This window comes from Artemia sp. Qi Xiang Cuo, chromosome 21 (genome assembly GCF_049724085.1).
Source record: "Artemia sp. Qi Xiang Cuo chromosome 21, ASM4972408v1, whole genome shotgun sequence".
In the NCBI taxonomy this organism is placed as follows: domain Eukaryota; kingdom Metazoa; phylum Arthropoda; class Branchiopoda; order Anostraca; family Artemiidae; genus Artemia; species Artemia sp. Qi Xiang Cuo.
Window position 1 is genome coordinate 29,959,371 of NC_142814.1, and position 25,304 is coordinate 29,984,674.

General features: G+C 37.1%; 1 protein-coding gene across 1 annotated transcript in view; it reads left to right on the forward strand.

Moving 5' to 3' along the window:
- The window catches only part of LOC148939433 (tRNA methyltransferase 10 homolog A), a 30,166-nt gene extending 10,536 nt beyond the window's left edge, over window positions 1-19,630 (forward strand). Inside the window, exons 3-6 of the mRNA XM_089106599.1 lie at window positions 4,154-4,297; window positions 11,633-11,779; window positions 14,962-15,067; window positions 19,414-19,630. Coding sequence (XP_088962725.1) covers window positions 4,154-4,297; window positions 11,633-11,779; window positions 14,962-15,067; window positions 19,414-19,520 — 504 coding nt within the window. The 3' untranslated portion in view covers window positions 19,521-19,630. The remainder of the gene's footprint in view (window positions 1-4,153; window positions 4,298-11,632; window positions 11,780-14,961; window positions 15,068-19,413) is intronic.
- Window positions 19,631-25,304: the final 5,674 nt, after the last annotated feature.

A 25,304-nucleotide genomic window follows, 5' to 3' on the forward strand; every position in this document is an offset into this window, starting at 1 on the left:
GTTATTTGATCTTTTAACTACTTTGAATAAAATATCTATCTCAAAATTTTGATTGGATACATTTGGAGTTAAATGGCCTTTGGGGGGGGGGGCTAGTTTCCCTCTGATCATTTCTGACTCTTAAACAGGACACTAGAAATTCTGATCCACAATCTAATGAACCCCCTCCGAAGTATATAAGACCATCCCTTCCATAAAAACCTTATATGCTCCCAGGGCGCAATTTACAACACTTGCCCCCGGATTTTTTTTTTGGGGGGGGGGGTGTTTTATCCCTGGAGTTTTTTTTATTTTATCTTTGGTCTATTTCGAACAAAATGGCTATATAAAAAATTCAATCGGACACAATTTGAGAAAACAAGGTTAGGGGGGGGGGGCTTGTTGCCATCGTATCACTTTCGAATCTTCAAAGGGGAATTAGAACTTTCAATTTCTAATCATTTGAGTCCCCTCCAAAGTTTATATGACCACCTCTTCCATAAAAACCTCATATGCCCCTGCGGTATAAGTTACAACCCCTCCCCGGGCTCTAGGGGGGGGGTATTGACAACAAAGTTTTATTATCTGATCGTTGGACTTTTTCAAACAAACTGGCTATTTCAAAATTTTTATTGGATGCATTTGGGGAAAAGAGGCTGTATGTGTGGAGGGGGGAGGGGCGGGTTTGATGCCCTCCGTTCACTTTTGACTCATAAAAAGGTAGCTAGAACTTTCAATTTCCAATCAAATGAGCCACCTTCAAAGTTTATACGATCACCCCTTACATACACACCTTATACGCCCCCGGGGCATAACGTAAAACATTCCCCCGGACTCTTGGGGGATTTTTTCTATCCTAGAGTTTTTGTTATCTGATGTTTGAACTATTAAAAAAAATAGCTATGTCAAAATTTGTATCAGATGGGTTTGGAGAAAAAAGGAGTGGGCGGGGGGCCTTGTTGCCCTTGGACCTCTTTTGACTCTTAAAAAGTGAACTAGAACTTTCAATTTCCAACCAAAATCAGCCTTTCCTGAAGTTCATACGAGCACCCCTTCCATAAAAACCATATCTGCCCCCAGGGCATAACTTACAACGCCTGCCCCTCGGGTCCTGGGAGACTGTGTTGACACTGGAGTTTTTTTTATTTGACCTTTGGACTATTTTAAAAAAAATCACTATCTCAAAATTCTTATCGGATGGGTTTGGGGAAAAAGGGCATGGGGGGGGGCTAGTTGCCCTCCGATCTCTTTTGACTCTTAAAAAGTGAACTAGAACTTTCAATTTCTAATCAAATGAGCACTCTCTGAAGTTTATGCGTGCATCCCTTCCATAAGAACTGTATATGTTCCAGGGCATTACTTACAACGCCTGCACCAGGGCCCTGGGGGGTTGTGTTGATACCGGAGTTTTGTTATCTGACCTTTGAACTATTTTTAACAAAATGGCAATCTCGAAATTTTTATCTATTGCATTTGGGGAAAAATGGGCGTTGGGTCTATCTGCTCTCTGATCACTTTTCATTCTTAAAAATTAAACTAGATCTTTTAATTTTTAATCAAATGAGCCCTCTGAAGTAGACACGAGCTTCCCTTTAACAAGAACCATATATGCCCCGAGGGCATAACTTACAACGCCTGTCCCTTGGCCCTGGGGGTTGTGTCGGCATCATGATTTTTATTATCTGACCTTTGAACTATTTTTAACAAAATGGCTATCTCGAAATTTTTATCTGATGCATTTGGGGAAAAATGGGCGTGGGGTCTATCTGCCCTCCGATCACTTTTCATTCTTAAAAATTAAACTAGATCTTTCAATTTTTAATCAATTAAGCCTTCTCTATTGTTGATACGAGCATGACTTCAACAAGAACCATATATGCCCCGAGGGCATAACTTACAACGCCTGTCCCTTGGCCCTGGGGGTTGTGTCGGCATCAGGATTTTATTATCTGACCTTTGAACTATTTTTAACAAAATGTCAATCTCAAAATTTTTATCTGATGCATTTGGGGAAAAATGGGCGTGGGATCTATCTGCCCTCCGATCACTTTTCATTCTTAAAAATTAAACTAGATCTTGAAATTTTGAATCAATTAAGCACTCTCTGAAGTTTACACGAGCATCTCTTTAACAAGAACCATATATGCCCCGAGGGCATAACTTACAACGCCTGTCCCTGGGCCCTGGGGGTTGTGTCGACACCAGAGTTTTTCTTATCTGATCTTTGAACTATTTTTATCTAAATGTCTATCTCAAAATTTTTATCTGATGCATTTGGGGAAAAATGGGCGTGGGATCTATCTGCACTCAGATCACTTTTCATTCTTAAAAATTGAACTATATCTTTTGATTTTCAATCAAATGAGCCCTCTGAAGTTGACACGAGCTTCTCTTTAACAAGAACCCTATATGCCCCCAGGTTATAACTTACAACGCCTGCCCCATGGCCCTGGGGGTTGTGTCGGCATCATGATTTTTATTATCTGACCTTTGAACTATTTTTAACAAAATGGCTATCTCAAAATTTTTAACAAAATGGCTATCTCAAAATTTTTATCTGATGTATGTGGGGAAAAGGTTGTGGGGGGGGCTAGTTGCACTCCGATCACTTTTGACTCTTAAAAGGTCACTAGAAATTCCGATTTCCAATCGAATGATCCCCCTCTGAAGTTTATACGACGACCCCTTCCTCTGGGGAAGTGCCTCTGGGGAAAAAAATAATCATAAAACATTTGAGCCGTACGGCCACTACTATAGGCAACGCTATAGCGTTGCCTCCGATGTCAGGCCGAAATGTGTACTTTTATTACTATTTTTCTGCAAGTAAGTTTTTATTCTTTTTTTGTCTAACTAAAAAATGTCACCCATTGTTTGTATATTCTTGTTTCAATTCTAACTATCACTGATTGCAATAAAAACGTAACTTGTCAGTTATAGCTGTTGTTACATTGACGACTAAGCTTTCTTAATAGTGGAGCAGCAGGCTATTTTGCCAACTTTCTTGTTTCTCGATGTGGATAAAAACTTTTTTTCTATCGAAAAATTACTAATAATTATATATTGGATACGCGAATAAATGAAAAAAAATGAAAGACGTGCACATCAGAGCTACCAATGTAAAAAGGGCTGCCCATGAGCCACAGAAATGTAGTGGCCGGAATTTCTAAGGAATCGTTTAGCACAAATTGCAACTACTTGTCAGAAGACAACTTCATTGATAGTCTGATTGTTAGAATCTGTTTTTCTTTGGCACTCTTCTAACCAGCTTTTCTTTTAGATTCTTTCATTTTTATTATGTTTGATTATCAAACACATTTTCTGACTGCAGTAATTTAAGTTTTGTGGGATTTAAAAAATAAATTCTCAAGTACCTGAATATTTGAACAATATTCAATACAAAAGGAAATCGTTCATTATTGTGTCGGTAAGTGTCCATAACTCCCAACCAATCACATGAGGTTATACGACGGCTATCCCAGGCTAGCATTTCTCCGGAGTACTTTTACAATTTGATTTATTTACTTTCCGATCATGACACGGGACCACAGCATAGATATTATACAGTACGGATAATTTGCTTCACAAATGGGTCATATCACAGCGTGCGGAAAGGAAAGTTTCCCTTTGCGTCACAGCCATAGCTTCAGTTGCTACTTGGCATTCCCATCACAATGCGCTAAAAATTTGTCATTGAGCACACGCGAACGTGAAGTCATGAGAAATATGCGAGACGGATCTGTCCCAAAAATCATTGACGGAGAGGACTGAAATTTTCCATACTGTATAATATTTATGCTATGACAGGGGACTAAACATCAGTGTTTTTATTTTTTTTTATGAATAGAGATAAACAAATATTTCTTATTACTGAGATGCACTCAGTATGCTTCAATAAAAAGTGACGAATTTTTTTTCGTACTTTTGCAAGTATACTCTGTTTTATTTCACCGCTTGGGGGTCGAGTTGAAACTGTCATAATTTTTTTTGGAAGGGGTAAGAAGACTTAGTCGTTCGATAGACCGTTTGGCTCGTAAGAAAATAAATTTGGAGCTGTTATAAATTTTGGGACTACTCTATGGCAAAAAAAGTCAACATTTATTTTGAAATTTGTCAAAATCTTATTCTCTTTAAATATAATTTACATTATGGGAATCCTTTAAGTAACTGTTTCCAGGATTGTGCCAAATGTATGAAGCAAATAATGAGATGCTACAGTCTAAACCGAAGAGCTGCAAACCCCTTGCAATTTTACGTTACTTCTTTAATTGGAAGGCCAAAAGAAGTTCTAGATAAAAACAAAGGTTGCGAATTTTGGGATGTGAGTATTTCCTTCAATTATTTTCTATTTTTTATTCCGTTCTCAACCCAGTCTTGAGAAACTTAAAAAAAAGTAGGCGTAGTGAAGTTTCGAATAAAGTTTTTACTTGTACAAACAATTACTAGAGCTTTTTAGCGGCAGATATTAATTTATTCTCACTCTAAAATACAATTGAAAGTAGATTAAAGAAAGGTTAAAAAAAGAAAAAACGGAACGAAAAACAATGCATTCAGCTAGCTGAAAAACATGGCAAAAGATTGTGAAAAGGCTCAAACTTTAAAATGCCAGTCTCGGATAGGATATGTCTAAAGCATTGAAGTTCTGCGCAATATTTCTATTCTCATGCTACGATGGCAAATTCAGTAAAAATTTCAAATCCCTACAAGACGCTGTACTGACGACTCAGATGTAATTTTTGGCAAAAACTGGGAACAACCCACATAAAAATAGTGTGGATTCGTCACAGTTGGTCGATACAGTTTTACCTACTCTTTACAATTTTCAGCCCATAAAAAAGTGTATTAAATTGATAAACAAAGATTTTTCGATTTTGAAATTCTTGTTTTATAGTGCAACAGTGAGATAACACAATAATGTACTTTAAGAAGCCCAACAGTGACTTTTTTGACTCGGCCTTTTTTTTGTTTGTTCTTATTTCTTTTGACTATGTGGAATCTCGAGATGTTGTTGTGTGTTCGTGCATTGACCCTTATAAACTAATGCACTTTTTCTGAAATATGTTCTTAGTTCCTTTTGGTGTAAGACAGCCATGCTGCGGTTCCGACCAAAGCGGAGATGGAGTGATTTTACCGCTGATAAAATAGAGCTGGAGACAGATCGGACACGCGGTTCACCAAGGGGGGCTTGAGACGGAGCGTTTGTTGTGTTTTTGGGAGGAGTTTGAAGACCTCCATAGGTTGGAACTAGGAGGTTGGGGACAGATTATTCTCGTTTTTATGCACAAAAGTTCATCTTTGTGTCTTAAAGCCAGACTCAGAAGCTGATAGCGCTAAATCCGTTTATACTGAATAATGAAAAAAGAAGTGTTTAGAATTCGAACTACTATAAAAAATCTCAGTATTTGCAGTACGGTAACAGTCGTAAGCGCAATACTAATAGCAGTCCTAGTAGAAACAGTCACAGTTACAAATTGTCGCAAGCAGTTGCAGTCGCAGTTGCAAGGAGTTGCAAGTAGCCGTATTAGCAGTCGGTAGTTGCATTCATAGTCGTATTCGTTTGCAGTAATAGTTGCAATTATTCGCAGTCTTAAGTAGGTGCAGGAAAAGCAGTCATATTTGAAGCAGTCGCGGTCGGAAGATGTTGCAGTCACAAGTAGTTGCAATTGCGAGTAGTCGAAGTTACAAGTAGTAACAGTCGCAGTCGCAAGTGGCATTAGTCATAGCCATAGTGACAAGTAGTCGCAGTTACAGATATAATTAGTCACAGTCGCAGTTACAAGTAGTCGCACTCGCTAGTAGTTGCAATCATATTTGCCGTACCAATCACAAGTAGTCGATGTAAATGTCAGAAGTAGTCACACACGCAGATAGTTGTAGTTGAAGTCACAGTGGCAGTAGCAGTAGAGGAGGCCCTGAGAGCCTGATGAGGGTTAATACCCTTTTCCGTTTCTAAGATGTTGTTGATAATCCTTTTTGATAACCTGGATCCACATAGTGTCTTTTAACCCAACATGCCTCTTTACAATCTCTTAAATTTTATCATAATATCCTTAGATTTTCAGACACAACCAGGATCAAACATTCCCCCATTTCCCAGTGATAAATCTTGCATGGGAAAAATGGGAATGTCTTGATCTTGCATGTTCAACCTAATACCCTCATCATTTCCCTAGATATTGCGAATACGCCCTTTTAACAAACATCATGTATATAGTGTATTTTGATTGAACACGCTATATGTATACATATTTGAACATGTATGCATACATATAATGCCCTGAGACATAGTTATTTGATCCTTAGACTATTTTGAACAAAATGACTATTTCAAAACTTTTAATCGGATGTCTTTGGGAGGAGGGAAGCTAAAAAGGGCATAGGGAGGACTGGTTTCATATCAGTTACTTTTTAAAAAAGGGCACTAGAACTGTTAATTTTTCAATCTAATGAGTCCCCTCCAAAGTTTCTGCGACTAGCCTTTCCGTGTGAAGTGAATCTAGGTAAAAAAAAAAATAATAGTACAGTGAAACCTTATGGCTCTTTGCCATTGGCAAGTCCAGAGCTTTGGCTCTGATTAATTACCATCTGCATTCTTTGTATATTTATGCCCTTTATGTAAAATTTCGTACCCTCCTATCTCAACGTCTTTGTATTCCTACATCTCTCTCTTCTGTAGTTGAAGCAACTAAAAACTTTAATAATCAGATAATATTGATGGCATTTATGTATTTCACATTTGATTACACTATACTTCCATTGTACATGTTATTCTTGTTCGTATACACAAAGGTTCCTATTTGTGTCTTAAAGGCAAATTTGAAAGCCGGTAGTGCCAAACCCGTTTATACTAAATAGTAAAAGCAATAAAAGAATATGTCTTGTACATCATTGTACCCTTGTTGGTCATTTCCATTTATTTTTCCAGATGTTTGTAATCTAGCATACCTGAAAGTTTTCTTTTTGGTACCGTCTCTTCAATTTTAAAGAGGAGAAAATTACCTTCAGATTTCCCTTCTTACCGACCAATTACAGTCTCTTGCTCTTTAAGTAAAGTAATTGAATACGTACTTCTACGCTCTGTGACTGATATTATACATTAGGGAGGCCGGCCTGTAGTAGGTTGTCAGCATGCGAATCGTGCATTATCTTCTTTGCTTCTCGAAAATTCTTCTAAGGGATAGGGCATTTATCTATATGTTTAAGATCTATCAAAATTATTTGATACCGTATGCCATAGTCAGCTTTTTCCTGCTCTTTATGTTAATGGTGTTTGCCTTTATGTTATAATACTTCTTCATTATTGGTATTCTAATTCTTTTCTTTGGCTGAAATCTGTGACAACAAATATTATTAAAAGGTGGATTTTTATCACTTACCTTAGTTAAAATATGTATTTTGGGGTTCTAACTAAGATTTCAGCTACTTATCAATCATATTTTTCTGATGTATCACTTCTTGCCTGTGCTGATGAGCTGCTTCTTATAAGCCATACTAATACTGGTCTTTCTTACACAGTTTCTCTCGTTACTGCTTCTCTCTCGGATATTCGCCTTTCTCTTAATGTATCAAAATGGAAATTTCTTTCTTATAACAAAATATATAGTTCATCCCTCTTGTACAATGGTTTTAACTATCACCCCTCTTGTAGATTCTTTCCACTGGTTTGATATTTCTATCAGTAACAGTCTCCCAGGGGTGCGCCAGTGCACAGTCATATGTATTAACAAGAAAATCTAGTTAGATGGTGCTGCTAGCGCTATTACAGCTGCTTTTGCGCCACTAGTTTAGGTTGTTTGTGTGGAGTTCTCAACTGTTTTTGATGGTGCATTTTTTCAAAGAATTGTCCTCCCTAGAAAAAAGCGTAGACGGCGTGGAAAGAGAGGCGGGTGGCGAAACAGACAGACGGCCATACCCGTTCATGTTTCTGAGGAACGTCTTTCTGACCGGAGGACGGCTGTATGTGAACCAAGGACTCTTGTGAAAATAAGATGTTTGCAAAGGTACGAAATTCCTCCCCCTCTTTCTCCATCACAGCTGCAGCCGATCTTACCGTGTTCCTCTGATGAACTTCCCCCGCTATTACGTCCTGACCAGTTATCAGCGCAGGCAAAGCTTCCGAATTTCATTCTGTGTAATGCCCGATCCTTAACAAATAAAGTTGACGAGATGGAGATACTGCTGAGAGAAGTGACTGTTCCTATTGCCGCAGTTACCGAATGCTGGGATATCACTGATGAAATGGGTAGAATAAAAGGCTACACTAGCTATTTCAACACTCGCCGTGATACGAGGCTTGAGTAGAAAAGGTGGTGGCGTTGGTATCTATATTCGTAATGACATTTCATCTAAGCTGTTAAATATACCAACCTATTCGTGTCACGAAGTTGTCTGGGTAGAGTGCAAGCCATCCAAACTATCAAAAAAGTTCTTATGTTTGATAATTGCATCTGTGTATTACCCAGAGAGTGCAAAAAATAGGAAAGAGCTTATCAGCTACTCACAGACCTACATCGATAAACTTCGTCGTGCCCATGCCTATCCTGGCTTCATAATAGCTGGCGATTTTAACCAGACGAACAGATAATGGGTATCTAGTGTCCTTGATCTGAAGCAGGTAGTTACCATTGCTACGCACCAGAGTGGCGGTACTCTAGACCTAATTTTTACAAGCATGAGAGACAATTATTACTCCCCCTCGGTCGTTAGGTCCTCTCCAGAGTTCAGATCATTATGTAATTCTCTGGCAAGCCAAAAATAACCAACCGAAGCCAAAGAGAACCAAAGTGACTATTCGTCCGCTTAACTCTCAATCAATCTGCGATTTCGGTCGGTGGATCGGGACTTACTGCTTCGACGACCTGTGTTCTATAGTAAACCTGAATAGCAAAGTTCAGCAGTTTAACTCTCTTATGTTAGAGATGTTTCACTAGTTTTTTCCCACTGAAGTTGTAGTGGTAAGTGAGTCCGATAAGCCATGGATCACAAGCGACCTCAAACAAATGATCAAGATGAGGTGCAAGCTGCACAGTTCCGGACAAATAGCCGCGGCGGCGAAACTTAGAAATCGAATCGTGGCCGTAATCGTTTCAAGCGAAGAAATTATGTTCGGGAAAAGGTAGTACCCCTTCTCCAAAGTAGCAGTCGGAAGTGGCATTCCACAGTGAAACAAATGACTGGCAAGTCAGTTAACAGTGAGCTAAAAATACCCAAGCCTGACGGATCTCAAATGAGCGCTTCAGACGTAAACGAGTTCTTTGCTGGCATTTGTACCACCTACCCCTCAATTACAGAGGCCGAACTGGTTGATCTCTTAGTCGATTGTGAAACTGACGAAATAAAACAGTTTACCCAATTTGCTGTTTTTAAAGAACTTCAAAAACTAAAACCGAATTGATCTTCCTACCCTGGTGAGTTGCCGGTCGAACTTATTCGCGAATATGCCTTGTTTTTAGCCAGACCATTGTCATCGATCATCAATCAGGGCTTCAGTGAACAAACCTTTCCCGATGCTTGGAAGCGAGCATATGTTCGCGTAATACCCAAAGTTAAAGAACCTAAGACATGTGATCAGTTAAGACCTATTTCGATCACACCGAACTTTGCTAAAGTTGCAGAATTTTTCGTGTATCGTGAACTTCTCACGGACATTTCACCGTCACTTGACCCCTTCCAGTATGGTTGCTTGAAGGGATGCAGCACGTCTGTTTATTTAGTACGGCTTTATCACCTAGTAGTTGAATGGTTGGAGTTTGGAAGCTCGTTTGTAGAGTTACTTCTGGTAGACTACCGAAAGGCATTTGATTTGATTAAGCACCCTCTTGTCGCCCAGAATCTCAAGTCAATGGGTGCCCGTAAGTACATCCTCCAATTGGTAGTTGATTTCTCACGTCACAGGTATCAAAAAGTGTACGCCCTTTTTCCCGGTGATATTGAATCGGAATGGGTGGAAATTACATTTGGCGCCCCACAAGGTGCCAAATTAGCAGCTCTTCTTTTCATGGCTGTTATCAACTATGTACTTTCTGACTTTGACGATCGTTTTAAATTCGTCGATGATTTGTCTGCGCTTCTTAAATACCACGTAAAGGATTCGCAAGCTGTAGCTCAGTTCGACCCAAATTTTTTCGATCAGTTTAAATCAGAGTGTACTGCGAACAGTCTTGAAATTAATGAGAATAAATCAAAGGTTTTGAGGTTCAACCCACTTAAACGCGATTTTACCTACCCCGCGACTTTGTTCCCTTCTGCTTCGTGTGCGACTATCTTGGGCGTCACCTTTAGTGTGGACTGTTCGTTCTCTATTCATGTACAAGAGCTGGTTAAGAAGGGACATTATGCTATGCGGACACTGGTGGCGATGCGCCGCCTAGGTTTTCCAGTGTATCAGCTGAAAACAGCGTACCTCACTTTTATTCGACCCATCCTTGAATATGCGTGTCCCCTCTGGGGCCCACAAGTTCATCACATAGATTACTTAAGTGATGATTTGGAGGGGATCCAGAAACGAGCTGTAAAGGTCATTCTTTGCGACAAATATGTAGATTACAGCTCCGCTCTGAAGTCACTTGAAATACCAAGCCTTCGCGATCGCCGTTTTCAGCTGATGATTCGTTTTGACCAGTTTTTATTGTCTAGTCCTGTACATAGGACAATTTTACCACCTGAAATGCCTGTCCGCGCAAATACCAGAAGCAAAAGCAAACTTACGCCCGTCTCGTGCCGCACAAACAGACTTAGTAACTCCTTTGTTCCTTTTTTTACAAGTGCTTTTAATAAAATGTAGAGAAGTGTTTTCATGTAAAAAAGTTTTCATTTAAAAAACAGCGCCTTTTAGTGCATTTTTTTAATGTGTCTATGACAGCTGTTTTCATTAATCTGATTCTGATTCTGGTTAGGATATGCTTATGTCCGGTATTTCTCCGTCTCATCGCCTAATTAGGTTCTTTCAGCTGTGAGTCCTTTTTTCTCTTTTCTTTTTCTTCCTCCTTTTATGAGTTTTTTTTTCACCATTTTCTCCGTTTTCATTATTTTTTGTGCTACACTACAAGTACTTGGTATATGTTTCTTACATGCTTTTTCTATCTGCATTTATATTTGAATGTGTTTTGTCTATGTGTTACTCCATGTATTATACTACTGTATAGTCTAAGTAAAAAACAAATAGTAATAATGGTAAGAATATTAAATATAACTTTGTAGGAGATTTTATCAGGCTTTACTATGTTTTTTTTTATTTGGGGGAGGGCTACTTTAAAAAAATTAGTGATTTTTTTTCATAATCTTATTTATTTAAAATTTTGCTCATAAGCTCGGAGTCGGTAATAAATTTGCGATGCATTGCCATGGAAAAGGCCACTAGAATGGGGGTAGCTGGCACATTAATCCTTGAATTGAATGCAACTTAGAACCAGGCAACCAGCAGTCTCTTTTTTGAAAAATACGCGACATATTTGACTTTATGTATAATGAATGTTTCTAGGCTAATAATGTGGTTTTTATAATGGCAAAACAAAAAAGTTGTTTTGGTCAAAAACCAACTAAGAGTCGTTTCTACAAAAAATTGGATTAAGATGTATCTTTTTTCACAAAAATTTTATATATTCAATGTTGCTTTTGGGGTTATATAGCCCTAAAATTACAATAATTGTCATTTCAGGTTAATTACAGAGAAGAGAACTACCTTTCTATTTTCAATAAAAGTGACATTGTCTACTTAAGTAGTGAATCTGAAAATATCATTAAAGATCTTGATGATACCAAAGTCTACGTTATTGGTGGATTAGTTGATCATAATCTTCATAAGGTATTGTTTCCTATTTCTTTCAAAGTTAAAGCTGTATTCTAATGTTCATTGTAGAAAGCACAAGATATTTGAAATTCGAGAAAAAAAGACGAATATTATGTAAATATAAAAATTGTGCTTTCTACCTTTCTACTTTCAATAAAAGTGACATTGTCTACTTAAGTAATGAATCTTAAATATTATTAAAGATCTTGATGATACCAAAGTCTACGTTATTGGTGGATTAGTTGATCATAATCTTCATAAGGTATTGTTTCCTATTTCTTACAAAGTTAAAGCTGTATTCTAATCAGGGGCGTCCAGAGAGGGGGGGGGGAAGGGGTGTGCCGCCCCTCCAACGCTTTTGGCATTCGGTAAAAGTTTTGCCGAAGGCAAAAATTCCGGTAGAATCTTGCAAAATTGCCCGAAATTTAGCAAAATTCTTGATTTCTGCAGAAAATTCGGCATAAATCAGGTAGAATTTACGAAGATCGCCCCCCCCAAATGAAATGAGTCTCGGGGCGCCCCTGATTCTAATATTTATTGTAGAAAGTACAAGATATTTGAAATTCGTAAAAAAAAGACGAATGTGATGCAAGTATAAAAATGCTATTAAGCATCATAACATTATCGAAACCGTTGGAGGAGGCCGGGCAAACACCCCACCCTTTAATCTTCTTCCTTGCTTTTCATATTGAATTGAATTTATTAATGACCCGCTGCAAACACAATAACAAACGGAGTATAAGAGGAGAAAAAAAGAAAAGAAAAACACGGAAAATGACAAATAAACAAAATTAAAATTCTAAAATAAGCACACAAGCTCAATAATTAACCAAATAATTACACTGTATACATAACAGGCACAATAATATAATATTAATAATAATAATAATAAAACTAAATAAATAAATAAAAAAAAAGACGCGATACATTTTTTTGCTTTAAAAGAATACGCTATGGGTGTCCATTGATTCCGTTATTGTAAGCTTCAATGCATCTCCCGATGGCAGAATTAGGGTCTATAATACCGTATCTCCTATTGACCCAAGAATTGCTTGCCCCAGGGGGGAGGCCGAGGAGAAATTTTGCATTTTAGAGTTGCTTTTAGAGAGTCACCTATTGGGATGCCAAGATATTTCATTTCCAGTTTAGGAGCAACCGATAGTCCAGCAAGATCACCTCCATACATGTTTTTTTATCTTTAAGAAACCCTCCTCAAAAAACATTGACTGTGACTTTAGCCACCCATTAATAACATTTTAATTTGTTGTCATTAGAGAGGATTCGTCAAAAGTGTGTGCTTCTTCTTCTTAAAGGTGTGGCAACATAAATTGCAGGTCTAAAATAGAAGGTGGCCTGAATACATTAATATTTGTTGGAAAAATAAAGTTAAAACCTTTGAGTCCAAATGAAAGTTTCGCTTAAACTATGATATAAGAGAAATAAACTAAAACCTTATTTTAGAAATAAGGTCTTTACCATTTAATCATCTTCTTCAACTGAAGTCACTTTAATTTGCACTAAGAAGTTGAAGTTTTCATACAGTTTGCGTCTCAATGTTAACCGAAATTTTGTCTCTGTTCCGGTAAAATTCAAATTTTTTCTGCACATTCTAACATTCATAGTCCAGCTTGCTAAGTGGCAATAGGGATAGTGATTTGTAAAAAATAAACATCCTTTGAGGGAAACAAGTTATGATAAGGAATCGAAGAAATGTTGCCCCTCCTCTTCTCTCAAAATGTATGTGTCTGTTTGGTATTTGACCCTAATATGGGACGCATAAAAGAAATGTATACCTGTAGTAAATGTGATTGGGGGCAACTAAATTTATTTAAAAGTTTAAGGAGGGAAAGCGAGGAGTTTGCTTGTCGTAGGATATTATTTATATGGGCATCCCCTTTCAAATTAGAAGAAATTGTAACACCAAGGAGTTTAAGAGATGTGACAGAGGTTTCAGGAGGAATAGGAGCAAGAAAAAGGGGAGGGGATTTAAGGAAACTTACTGAGACTATTGAGGATTTAGAAGGGCTAACTGTCATGTCAAGGGAAGAGGCCTCACAGGCAATATCTTGGAGTATGCCCATTGGGTTGCTAAACATGTTTTTATGACATATCTCTAAAACTGTCAAGTCATCGACAAATTTCCATCTATTGTCATAAAGGGTTGAAAGGCTGTTAATCATTTGACAAAAAGAGAGAGGGCCTAGAATAATCTCCTAAAGAATGTCATTAAATATGGGGAGTTGATCTGAAAAATAATTTTGATATTTAACTGCTTGGAAATTGTTAAAGAGAAAAGAGGTAACGAACTTAACAAGGAAATGTTCAATGTGGAATTCATTTATAAGTTTATCTATGATCAAATTGTGGTTAATCAAATCGAGTAACGCTATTGCAAGTGAAGTAACACTATCACCTAATCTCTTAGCAGATAAAATAGTTTATATAAAAAAAAATTATCGTTAAGATAAAATTTAACCAAAATGATTTGAACTCCATCAAAATAAATTAATATTTTCTGTTATTATGCTATACTTTGTTGAATTGGGTAGTTAAGACTGAAGGTTGATCACTAACTGTTGAACGATTGGTAGTGTGATCGGATACGGCTCGATCGTATACAATTTGATAGTACGATCGATCTTAAATACTTGTTAAATACTTAAATACTTCGTAAAAGCATGGGCACTAAAGACAGAAAAGGAGAATTTACTAGGCTTTTTTTTCACATAAATTGCTTTAGAATAATTTTGGGATCAAACCTTGCGATGATTTGCCAGACGTGACTTTTATCAACATTGTGGATCAACCTGTGCTATCACTAAAGAATAGCTTGCATAGCTTGGACGCATCTCTCGGAATGACGAAGACTGAACCTCTCTGATGTATTCTCCATAAGGTGGTAAAGAAAAGTTCTGGATGTCTTTTACCAGTTTAGAACATGGTTATTCCATCTTCAGAATGAAACATCTGGAATTGGGCGTAAAATCTTGGGGATTTTCTGGGAATTGGCCAAAAAGCAGAAGTTTCAGAGAAATTTGGATCGATGTGTGTTCACCTATGGGTCGGCCTAGTGACGTGACGAGTTTATAACAGCAGAATTACATAGTTGCCATGATATAGGCTATTGATGCTAGAGTTTTGTGTTAGCTAAAAGCAATCAAAAAGGGAAAAAAGTTTGATGCCTTTTTTCCACTCAGGGTTTAACTCATCGGCTCGCCGTCGAAGCTGGAATAGCCCATGCAAAATTACCTTTAGATGAGTTCATTGATATGAAGACACGTAAAGTCCTTACGATTGATCAAGGTATGTATTTAGAATTAGGATTGTCGCTCTGATATTATCCTGTCAAACTGACGTTTTTAGGGACTTTTAATTTTTAACTTTGCCCGCATAAATTCAAAACTAAGAAACCTTTTTAGTTCAGGCTTTAACATTAATCTAAGCATTGCAAATTTACAGTAAAAAGGGATGGATACATGTTTAGCCGGCTTTTGGACATTCTAGAACAAGAAGCCCCTACTGGGTTGAAAAGACTGGTCTAATTTTCCTGTCATTTCTGCCAATGTTTTTTTATTATAACCTCCCTAGTCTGTTAGAACGTTCTTTGTTTTTGGTCTTGCCAGCTTTAGTAATTACCTTGCGTACTAATAGAGTTAGATGTATCTTACGGTGTTCTGGTTGATGACTTCCTTAAGTTAATCATTATTAAAATTCAGATGTTCTGGATATGCCCTATTAACCCATAAAATGGTATATAGCAGAACTTTTTTTTTCCAAATCGCCCAGAAACTTATAAGGAAGAAAGAAAATAATTATTAGTCAACTTAAATTATCAGGAAGTTTTCAAGCTCTTCTTAGAAATATTCATGAAGGTAAAAATGTCCCACCAACAAAAATTAGTGAGCCAACCCCCCACTTCTCAGCAATTTACCGCCAACACTTAAAATTTATCGAGAAATCAATTGTGGCCGTTTATACCCACAAAACTGTAAATTCAGTTTTTCCTGCCTCATCACCAGGACTCGAACCCCTGACCTCAGGATTTCAAGTTTAGAGCGCTAACCACTCGGCTAGGACGCGGTTAGGATGGACCATTAGTATGGCCCCTGAATAGCTTTTAAATATGCTTCAGATCCGCCTTGGAATTCAAAGAATGATCATCTACTCTGAATTCAAATCTGATCTTGACCTATTAACATCAGGCCTCTTAAGCAAGCTCGACACTGGTTTTTATACGATTCTCGTAAATTGAGTATCTTCGTTTCTCCGGGTGTCCAAAGCAATGTTCGCTCTATCTGAAGACACATGGGAATTTTTTGGGAATCGTAAAACTGACAAAGCTACTATCACCCATGACCATGTCTGTGGAAGATCCACCCCCAGAGAGGCGTTTTCTTGTAGACTTTTGGGTAGGGGATCCCAATTAATACCATCCCTCCCAAGCTATCCTCACTTTCCTTTAAAACTGAGTCCCTTATTTACTGTAAGATCCGGACATGCGCCATTTGCCTAAGTTTTCCAGCTCCCTAGTTTTACCCTCTTACCCTAGCGTATGCTTTGATTGTGCAATAATTCCTATGCAAATATAGGCTAGTGTCTCTTATTGAGTGGGTTGTTTGCTCTCGGCTGCAAATGTAAGCTCAACTTCATCTGTGTAGTTCAGGCAACCCTTACTTTTAAAAGGCTGGTAGTGCTTAGCTTGTCGAAAACGGTTGAATGTGGGAAATTTAATTTTATATTTAAGTGCCTAATGACAAGGGCATAGCGATATTCATGTAGCTAAGAAATGTCCATTGATTAATATCAGATCAAAGAATGGTGCTAACTTGTTTCAACTTAAAAACTAATCTAGATTAATCAAACATAATCTAATAAATCTATGTCTAAGGAAGCAATTAAAGGACGGTGGTACTAGTATAATCGTCAACTGTGCACCCGTTAAAGTCAAACAAGAAACCAATGGCTACCCACTAAATATCTCCTCTTAACTTTTCGATTAATGGATATGGGCTAAATGTTCCATCAATAACTTTTGTCAACGTTATTGGTTAAGGTTTCTTGCCTCTGGGCCCGAAGCACTGTGTCTAACAACAAGGTAATGGCGAATCTAATAAATTAAAAGTAACTAAAATTACAATATATTAATAGCATTCCCTGGTTTGTTAAAAAAGATAACATGCCCATTCTCCAAAAATCTAAGATCTTTAAACAGAGAACCATGGAAAAGGCAGATATTTCTGACCAATATTTGACTGAGGAGGCTCGTTAACATCAGTTCCAAAAAAACAACCATTTTTCTTTAACTATTATTGGCCTTATCTTGTTATTGCTCCTAGATTTTCTTGTTATTGTCATAATTGATAAATTAAGTTTTTTATATACATCTAACATTGGTCGAAACGTAAAAGCAATTGGGAATGAGAGCTACCAAATAAAATAACCACAGTCCCATACCGTATGAAATCCAGGAAGACCTTGCAAATTTGAGCTTTTCTTCATGATCGGCTAACGTCGCAAAATAAGTAGGGAAGAAAAATAACAGAGAATATAAATTGAAAGTTTTATCATTTTGTACCAATCATTTCTTGTGTTTGTTTACTCCTATAGGTAAGACTGGGGAGAGGGAGGTGTGCGGGGAGGCTCAAGTCTTGATATATCAAATTATATCTCAAGTGCTGAGGTAGATTTCAAATTTCCATTCGTTGCTTGGCGGTTCTATGCCTAAGTGTGTATTCCATTTAGACTAAATAAGATAAGATTTTTGGTAATTATATCACAAGCAATCAACAAAGAACTCAAAGTTGCGTTAAAAAAGGAAGAAAAAATTGTATATAAAAACTGAAATGGAAAAAAGCAAATTTTACGTCGGTTATGATTCATTAGAAAACCTGAAGAAAAGAAACACATACGAGTGCGCTTGCAAGATTAAAAAAAAAAACAACTAAAATATATTGCGAACTTTTGAAAAAGTAAATTGGTGCTTTTATTCGATTTTTGATTAAATTAAAAGGTAGTTTTATTTTCTATTGGCTTTAGGAAATTCCCCCAGCCATTAAAAGGTTTAAAGATGAAAGTGAGTTTGCTGGGATTGATCTTAAAAGCTATTGTCAAAAAGCCAAATTTTAAAAGATTTACAAACTGCCATTCGTCTTTCAAATAGGTCTTTCTTAGGGCCCATAAACAGGGTGGCGAGCGTGGTCCCCGTGTGTCACGGGCAGGTTATAAATCAAACCCCCAATGTCGCTATTTTGGAGCAGTGCGCGTGCGCGCTGTCAAGTGCCTGCTAGTTTATGGTGGCAATTTTTTTTTAATAATGGAGATCTTTATTACATAACTAACATTAGTATTAAAAACTGTACCATCTGTCTCAAGTTTGAACCAACTACTACTACTACTACTAACAACTCATCGCAGCACCAAGCCGCCTGAGGCCAACACAGCTACGCACGCTCCTCCTCCACCCCAATCTATTCAAAGCCTCCCTTTTTACACCCGCCCACGAAGTTCCCATTTCCTTTAAATCTTTCTGTATGACCTACTCCCAACCCAGACGGGGACGACCTGCTTTCCGTTTAGCCCTAGATGGTTGGCCGAAAAGAACAATCTTCGGCAATCTGTCATCCTTCATCCGAACAACATGCCCTAACCACCACAACCTTTCTTTCATTATAGACCTAGAAAGCGATATTGAACCACATTTTTCGTATAGCCTATTGTTTGAAATACGGTCAGTCAGCCGGGTACCCAGAACAATCCTTAAGCAATTTCTCTGGAAAACATCTAGCAAATCTTCATCCGCTTTTCGGAGCGTCCATGCTTCAGAGCCATATATGACCACTGTCATCACTGTAGCTTCTAAGATTCTAATCTTGGTTTGCAGACTTATCTTCCTATTCTTCCAGACTTTTTTTATCTGTGAAAAAACACCCTGAGCCTTGGCTATTCTATTTTTAACATCTTCACTGCTCCCACCATCTTTACTAATAATACTACCAAGGTAAGTGAAACTGCCCACCTGATCAATCTTTTCATTACCCAACGTCACCTTTTCATCTTCACTTATTCCTAGCCTTAGTGACTTGGTCTTCCTAACATTAATTTTCAAACCAATACTAGCACCCTGAACTCGCAAAACCCTTTGAACCAACAGTTGTGGGAAATGGACTTTGATCGGGAGAAAGTGATCGCATGCCATCACTTTTATTAATCAGAGGTGTTTTCCACTGACATAAAGTTATTGAACGGGAAAGTGGTATTTTATGCCTTTAGTCAAAGTGTCACTGACGACCAATGAAAACAATATTTCTTGAGCAAAATCAGAATGCTACTGCTGCTTCAAATTTTAAACAGACGGCCGAAAAAGCGCTGCTGGAGGGTTTTGCAAATGACACTTGTGAACCATGTTCACCACCCTGACAAGGGTCTATGAATAGTTATAAAATATATCAAGACCACCCCACGCTTTCATTTTGAATCTTACAATTTTAAATTTTTTCGAGTAGCAGGAGAAGAAACTGTATTCTCATTGTTTATTCCATTTGAAAATAAAAGTTCTATATTTTCGACTAATCACGAAAATATACACCTCTTTCTACCCTTAAACAGCTGTTTTTCTCAGACTAGATGATTCAATTTTGGAAATGTTTTAGTTTATGATATTCTGAGACGGCTGGCAAATGGTGAACATTGGGGAGAAGCAATAGTCGCAGCCTTGCCTTCAAGAAAAGGAGCATTTGTGAAAGATGAGGAAAGCTGAGATTTCATTATCCATATTTAATTTGTGCTATATTTGGAACCAGGGTCGAGCTTTAGTCAGTGTTTGCGTTTAGGTTCAACAAAAATAAAAGAATGTCATTTGAGTGTTAATTTGCTTTATTCTAACTTTAGTGAAAGATAGGAAAAAGGGAGTTCGACTTACCCCCCCCCCCTAGCTTATTACCTCCTGGAAAAATTCTCTCCAAATGTAAATTGACCAGCTAAAGTGAAATTAAGACAAAATAAAAATAAAGCAGAAAATGTATGATTATACATCCGCTTTTATGAAAGCGGGGCGATGGGTCATTGCGTCCGTAGGTAGGGGGCACCTGTACAATCGCTCAAGGACTTACGGCTGAAAGTTTCAAATTGATCAGGGAAAAGTCTTTGTGGCTTATTTCCGGCCCTTTAACCCTTCTCAAAGCAAAATGTTGATGATCTTTCCAAGGACCAAGAAAATAATCGCTGAAAGTACCGCCCCACTGGACTCCCAAGATCAAGCGTGTCCCTCCCTTTTTTCTACTACAAAATCCGTTATTGTGATATTGCTTTGTCACCCTTTTGACAATCTACAAGATCACAGTTCGTTTTTATTTAGTTAAACGTCTGCCTAAATACTCCTTAAAATCTTCACCTTAATACACTTAGCTTGTTTTGTATCAATTGTTGTATTAACGTTAGTAGCAGTATGCACATGGCATCTTTTTTTTTTTTTTGTTTTTTTTTCAACATCCCCTTCAACACACGATGAAAGTTTCAACTTAATACCATCATCCGTTCTTGAAGTATTGCTGATATGTCCTCTTAAAAACTTATGTGGGCATTGTGTGTTTCAATTCAGTTCAATACAGTTTCAATATTGCCCAAAATTTTTGTCTTAATACCTTTAGCTTTAGTAGTAGTAGGAGTAGAACCAGTATTTATAGTAGTAGTAGTAGCAGAAAAATTAATAGTAGTAGTTTTAGCTTTAGTAGCGGTAGTAGCTGTAGCAGTAATAGTAATAGTAGCAGTAGTAGTAGTAGTGGGAGTAGAAGCAATAGTATTGTGATGCAAATATTATCTTTTGGTTAGTTCAACATCCCCACAACAAGCCTTGTAAGTTTTAATTTCACACACAAAAATTATCCTAAGATATTGCTGATACACCCTTTTGACAACCTGCATACAGACGGTGTGTTGTGATTCAGTTCACCTTCCCCCCTTAAAATTCCCTGAAAATTTCACTTTCATACCCTTAGGAACCGTTTTAATAAGTAGTCGCAGCAGTAGTTTTAGTGCTCAACTTAATGCAATTAGCCATTGCTATGACGCTATTAATATGCCCTTTTGATAACTTGTATATTCATATGCTTCTTGAAATTTTAATCTTATTGGTCTTAGCCTTGCAAGAATTAGCAATAGAAGTAGTTGTTGGACAATAGTAATTGTAGTAGTAGAACTAGTAAATGTAGCAGTGGTAGTAGTATTAGTGGTACTCCTATGTTGAACGCACTCTTTTATATACTGCAATGAAATCCAGTCACGAAAAACCCGCTGTCTGATGCTTTATAAACAAGTATTCAGGGGTCTCTCACTCTGGGAACTATATTTAAACTGTTTTTTTTTCGGGGTTTAGGGGGGGGGAAGGTACCTAGGCTAGGTTAGGTTGCGTAATAACATATACTATGCTTTACCCCCCACCCACCCAAATGTGCAAAAATAGAGAGCCCAAATTTGTTTCTAAACTATTATATATTCATCATATTTTATTTTATTTCATTAGCATTAACCAAACTAGCACTATATAAAAGAGTGCGTTTAACATAGGAGTACCGTATTAGTTGTAGAAACTCTGGAAGGAATGAGTTCCTTCCAGAGTTTCTACAAGAACTCCTTCTATAGGAAGTGTCTTGATAAAAAAATAACACAGGGTGCCCACATCACACTTTACTTTGGCAGTTTCATTGCTCTGCCTATGATTTTCTTTTCATAAATTTGTGACAAACAAATGTGGTGAAAAACGATTATAAGGTCATTGATCATCATATATATGAAAATGCAGTTTTTTTCGAAAACTTGATTTTATTTTAAATATAATGTTTTTTTAATTAGAAATGTGATTAGATATACAATTTCCTTTTACATGAGTCCTTAAACAGCTCTCTATTATGCTACAAAGCCCTGCTAGCTGTGAAGAAGAAGCAAACAAAAAAAAAACCTAGATGGTGGTTCCCATGAAAAAAAAAATATCCTTGTTGTTCAAACCAAGGTATATCCCTTGTTGTTCAAGCCAAGAGAATACAAGCTTCCTGTATGGGGGTCTCAGGTAATGCGGTTCCAAGGGTATACCTTATTAGGGGTGTCATTCTATTTTTTGGTTGCTATGGTTCGTCCTGTACTATGGTGCATCTACTGCAGCAACCACGATCATTATATTTCGATATCTTCATCAGATGTTTGTTTACTATAAAACTCCGTATTTTAGAATTATATGAGTGATTCATCCCTGGAGGGTATCTTCTTTAAACTTTAAACTATATCAATTAAAATGAATATCTCAAATTCTTTGTCTCATACGTTTATGGTAGGGCATCTAAAAGATTAAGGGAGGTGGACGGTTAGCCCTCCGATAACATAGGTGTATAAAAAGGAAGAAACATCGTTCTTTGCGAAATGAATTGACGAAAGGGGCACTATGATTACCTTGATGACACCAATGCTTTTTACTACTTTTGGCTTATCCTGTATCTTTGGCCGTTTTACTTTTCCACTGCTCAACAATTTTTACTATGATCCGACATAACCTTTTTTTCACTGTTAAAATGACAAAATTAAGATAACACCATATTGTCATAGAGGTCAAAATGAGCATCAGCCCCCCCCCCCTCCTCCACTCCGAGAAATAGGAATTTTAGCACGAAGTCTGATATCTAGTGACCATTTCCGGTTACTTTCCTGACGACAAGTTTTGAGGGGTGCCTCTCTTATTTGCCTCACCTGAAAAATTCAGGTTCTCTTCTAGTCTTCTAAAAGCCTTACTATTCCATTAGCTCTTGTTATAATAAATTACTATAAAAAAAACTAGTCAATTCTCTTGCACTGGGTCCCATTCCCCAAAACACGTAACTAAGAAACTAGCCCGAATTTCCCATAAAGATTAATTCAGTTCCCTATATTGTTTACACCTTTTATGAAATTAACCCCAGAAATTACTTTATGAATCGAACAAGCAGCACAGTGGCTACAGGGCTCTCTTCCAGAGATGGAAGATTGAAGTTCGAGTCACTCAGTAGAAACGATAACAAATTTATTTATAAATTAGATCAAGTTACACTACTTTAAGATTGTCTTTTTCATATCCCGTCACAATGTTTGTAAAAGCCTTTTGATTAATTTCTGTTCGTTTTTCTTGACAGTCTTTTTCATTGGAAAAGTTGCTATTTTTTGAAATGAGGAAGTTGGGTTCTCCACAAAAAAATGAAGAAGTTGGTCTAACTTCCAACTTAGGTTGTTTGAGATCTGACGACTACTTCGGGTAAAAGTAAGTTTTAACTTAATAATCTAAGCAGTTCCTGAGATTTAGCTGTTGCAGCCTTTTAATAACTTGCATCCACATACTTTGTTTCAATTTGGTTCGCAATTTTCTTCAAAGTTTCCTGAAAGTTTTACTTTAATACCATTACCTTCAATAGGACTAGAAGTAGTCATCGTAGCAGTAGTTGTAGCAGCAGCAGTCGTACAAGTAGTGGAAGTAGTTGTTGTAGTAGCAATAGTAATGCTAGTAGTTGTAGTAGTATATAAATTTCGCATTTAGTTCAACATCCCCCTTAACATGTCCTTAAATTTTCAACTCCTGTTACAGACTTTTAATAGCCTACATCCCCCTAGTTTGTTTCAAGTTAGTTCGCAATTCTCTTCGACTGAATGTTTCCTGAAAGTTTCGCTTTAGTACCCTTAGCTTCAGCAGTACTAGAAGTAGTCATCATAGTAGTAGCTGTTGCAGAAGCAGTTGTAGTAGCAGTAGCAGCTGTAGCAATAGTTGTTGTAGTAGTAGTTCTAGTAGTTGTAGGTAGAAAGCTGCCAATTGCAGCATATGAAAGGAGATCAATTCGAATACCTTGGAGAAGTAAGATTACAAAGTGCCCTGGTCTAAAAAATAATAAAATAAAAAATAAATAAATATTAAATTGTGCCAACATCGCTCTTTACTTAGGCAGCGCTATTGCGCTGCCTATGATAAATCACTAAAATAAACTAATCAAGTTTCTTAAAGTTCCAAAATCCCTCGTGGGAGTGTCGTGATGACATTGCCACATTCTGAGTGTCCTGATGCAGCCACTGATGACTGGCTGCAATCGGCAGCTTCCTCCCCAGATTGTGGCATTCTTCTTCCTCCCCGGAACATCGTCTTGTTCTTGTCTACATTAAACCAAAATGAAGTAAAAAAAGTTTTCAGTCCTAACCTACCAAAAAGTAACCATCAATAAACAAAATAAAACCCAAAACGAACAGAAAATACAATAAATAACCGAATCGAATTCGAAACGAGCAGAAACTAAGATGAGTAGGCATACCCCCCCCCCCATGCCTTCTGTAGACCAGAACATAATTTTTATCTTACCGAAAACAATCCTTGTTTCGAGCTGAATGTTTCTATTTTTCATAATGTAAAAAAAAAACACATCATAGCCAAGATTATTGAACAAAACAACAAATGAACTTGGATTGACAGATTATTATACATATACTGATATTTATTCCTAAAGTTTGGATTTATTAAAGTTAAAAAAGTGAAAAGATCTAAAATGTATTTTGTTTTCAGTTAAGTGCAATTACGTCATGGTCTTCAGAAGGCACGCGGAGTGTCAGCCCCACTCATTTTAGTTTCTTCTCATTTTAATTGTGACTCGGTTGTTTATTGTAATTTCTGTTCGTTTTGGGTTTCCCAAAACAATCCTACCAAAAAGTAACCATCAATAAATAAATGAAACTCAAAACGAACAGAAAATACAATAAATAACCGAGTTGAACTCGAAACGAGCATAAATTAAGATGAGTAGGCATGGCACCCCCCCCCCCATGACTTGTGTAGACCAGAACATAATTTACTGAAGACAATTCTTATTTCGAGTTGAATGTTCCTTTTTTTCATAATGTCAAGAAAAAAAAACATCATTGCTAAGATTATTGAACAAAACAAAAAATGAATTTGGATTGACAGACTATTATACATATTCTGATACTTATTCCTAAAGTATTAATAATTTGGGATTTATTAAAGTTAAAAAAGTGAAAACATCTAAAATGTATTTTGTTTTCAGTAAAGTGCACTTATGTCATGGTCTTCAGAAGGCACGAGGAGTGTCAACCCCACTCATCTTAGTTTCTTCTCATTTTAATTGTGACGCGGTTGTTTATTGTAATTTCTGTTCGTTTTGGGTTTCCCAAAACAATCCTACCAAAAAGTAACCATCAATAAATAAATGAAACCCAAAACGAACAGAAAATACAATAAATAACCGAGTTGAACTCGAAACGAGCATAAACTAAGATGAGTAGGCATGGCACCCCCCCCCATGACTTGTGTAGACTAGAACATAATTTGCATCTTACTGAATACAATCCTTATTTCGAGCTGAATGTTCCTATTTTTCATAATGTCAAGAAAAAAAAAAACAAAAAAAAACATTATAGCCAAGATTATTAAACAAACAAAAAACAAATCTTCCTTCACATCCAAGGTATCACAAACTTTTTCATTTTCCTCTATATCTTTTCTTGCAATTGTATCTCGGTTTAGCATATT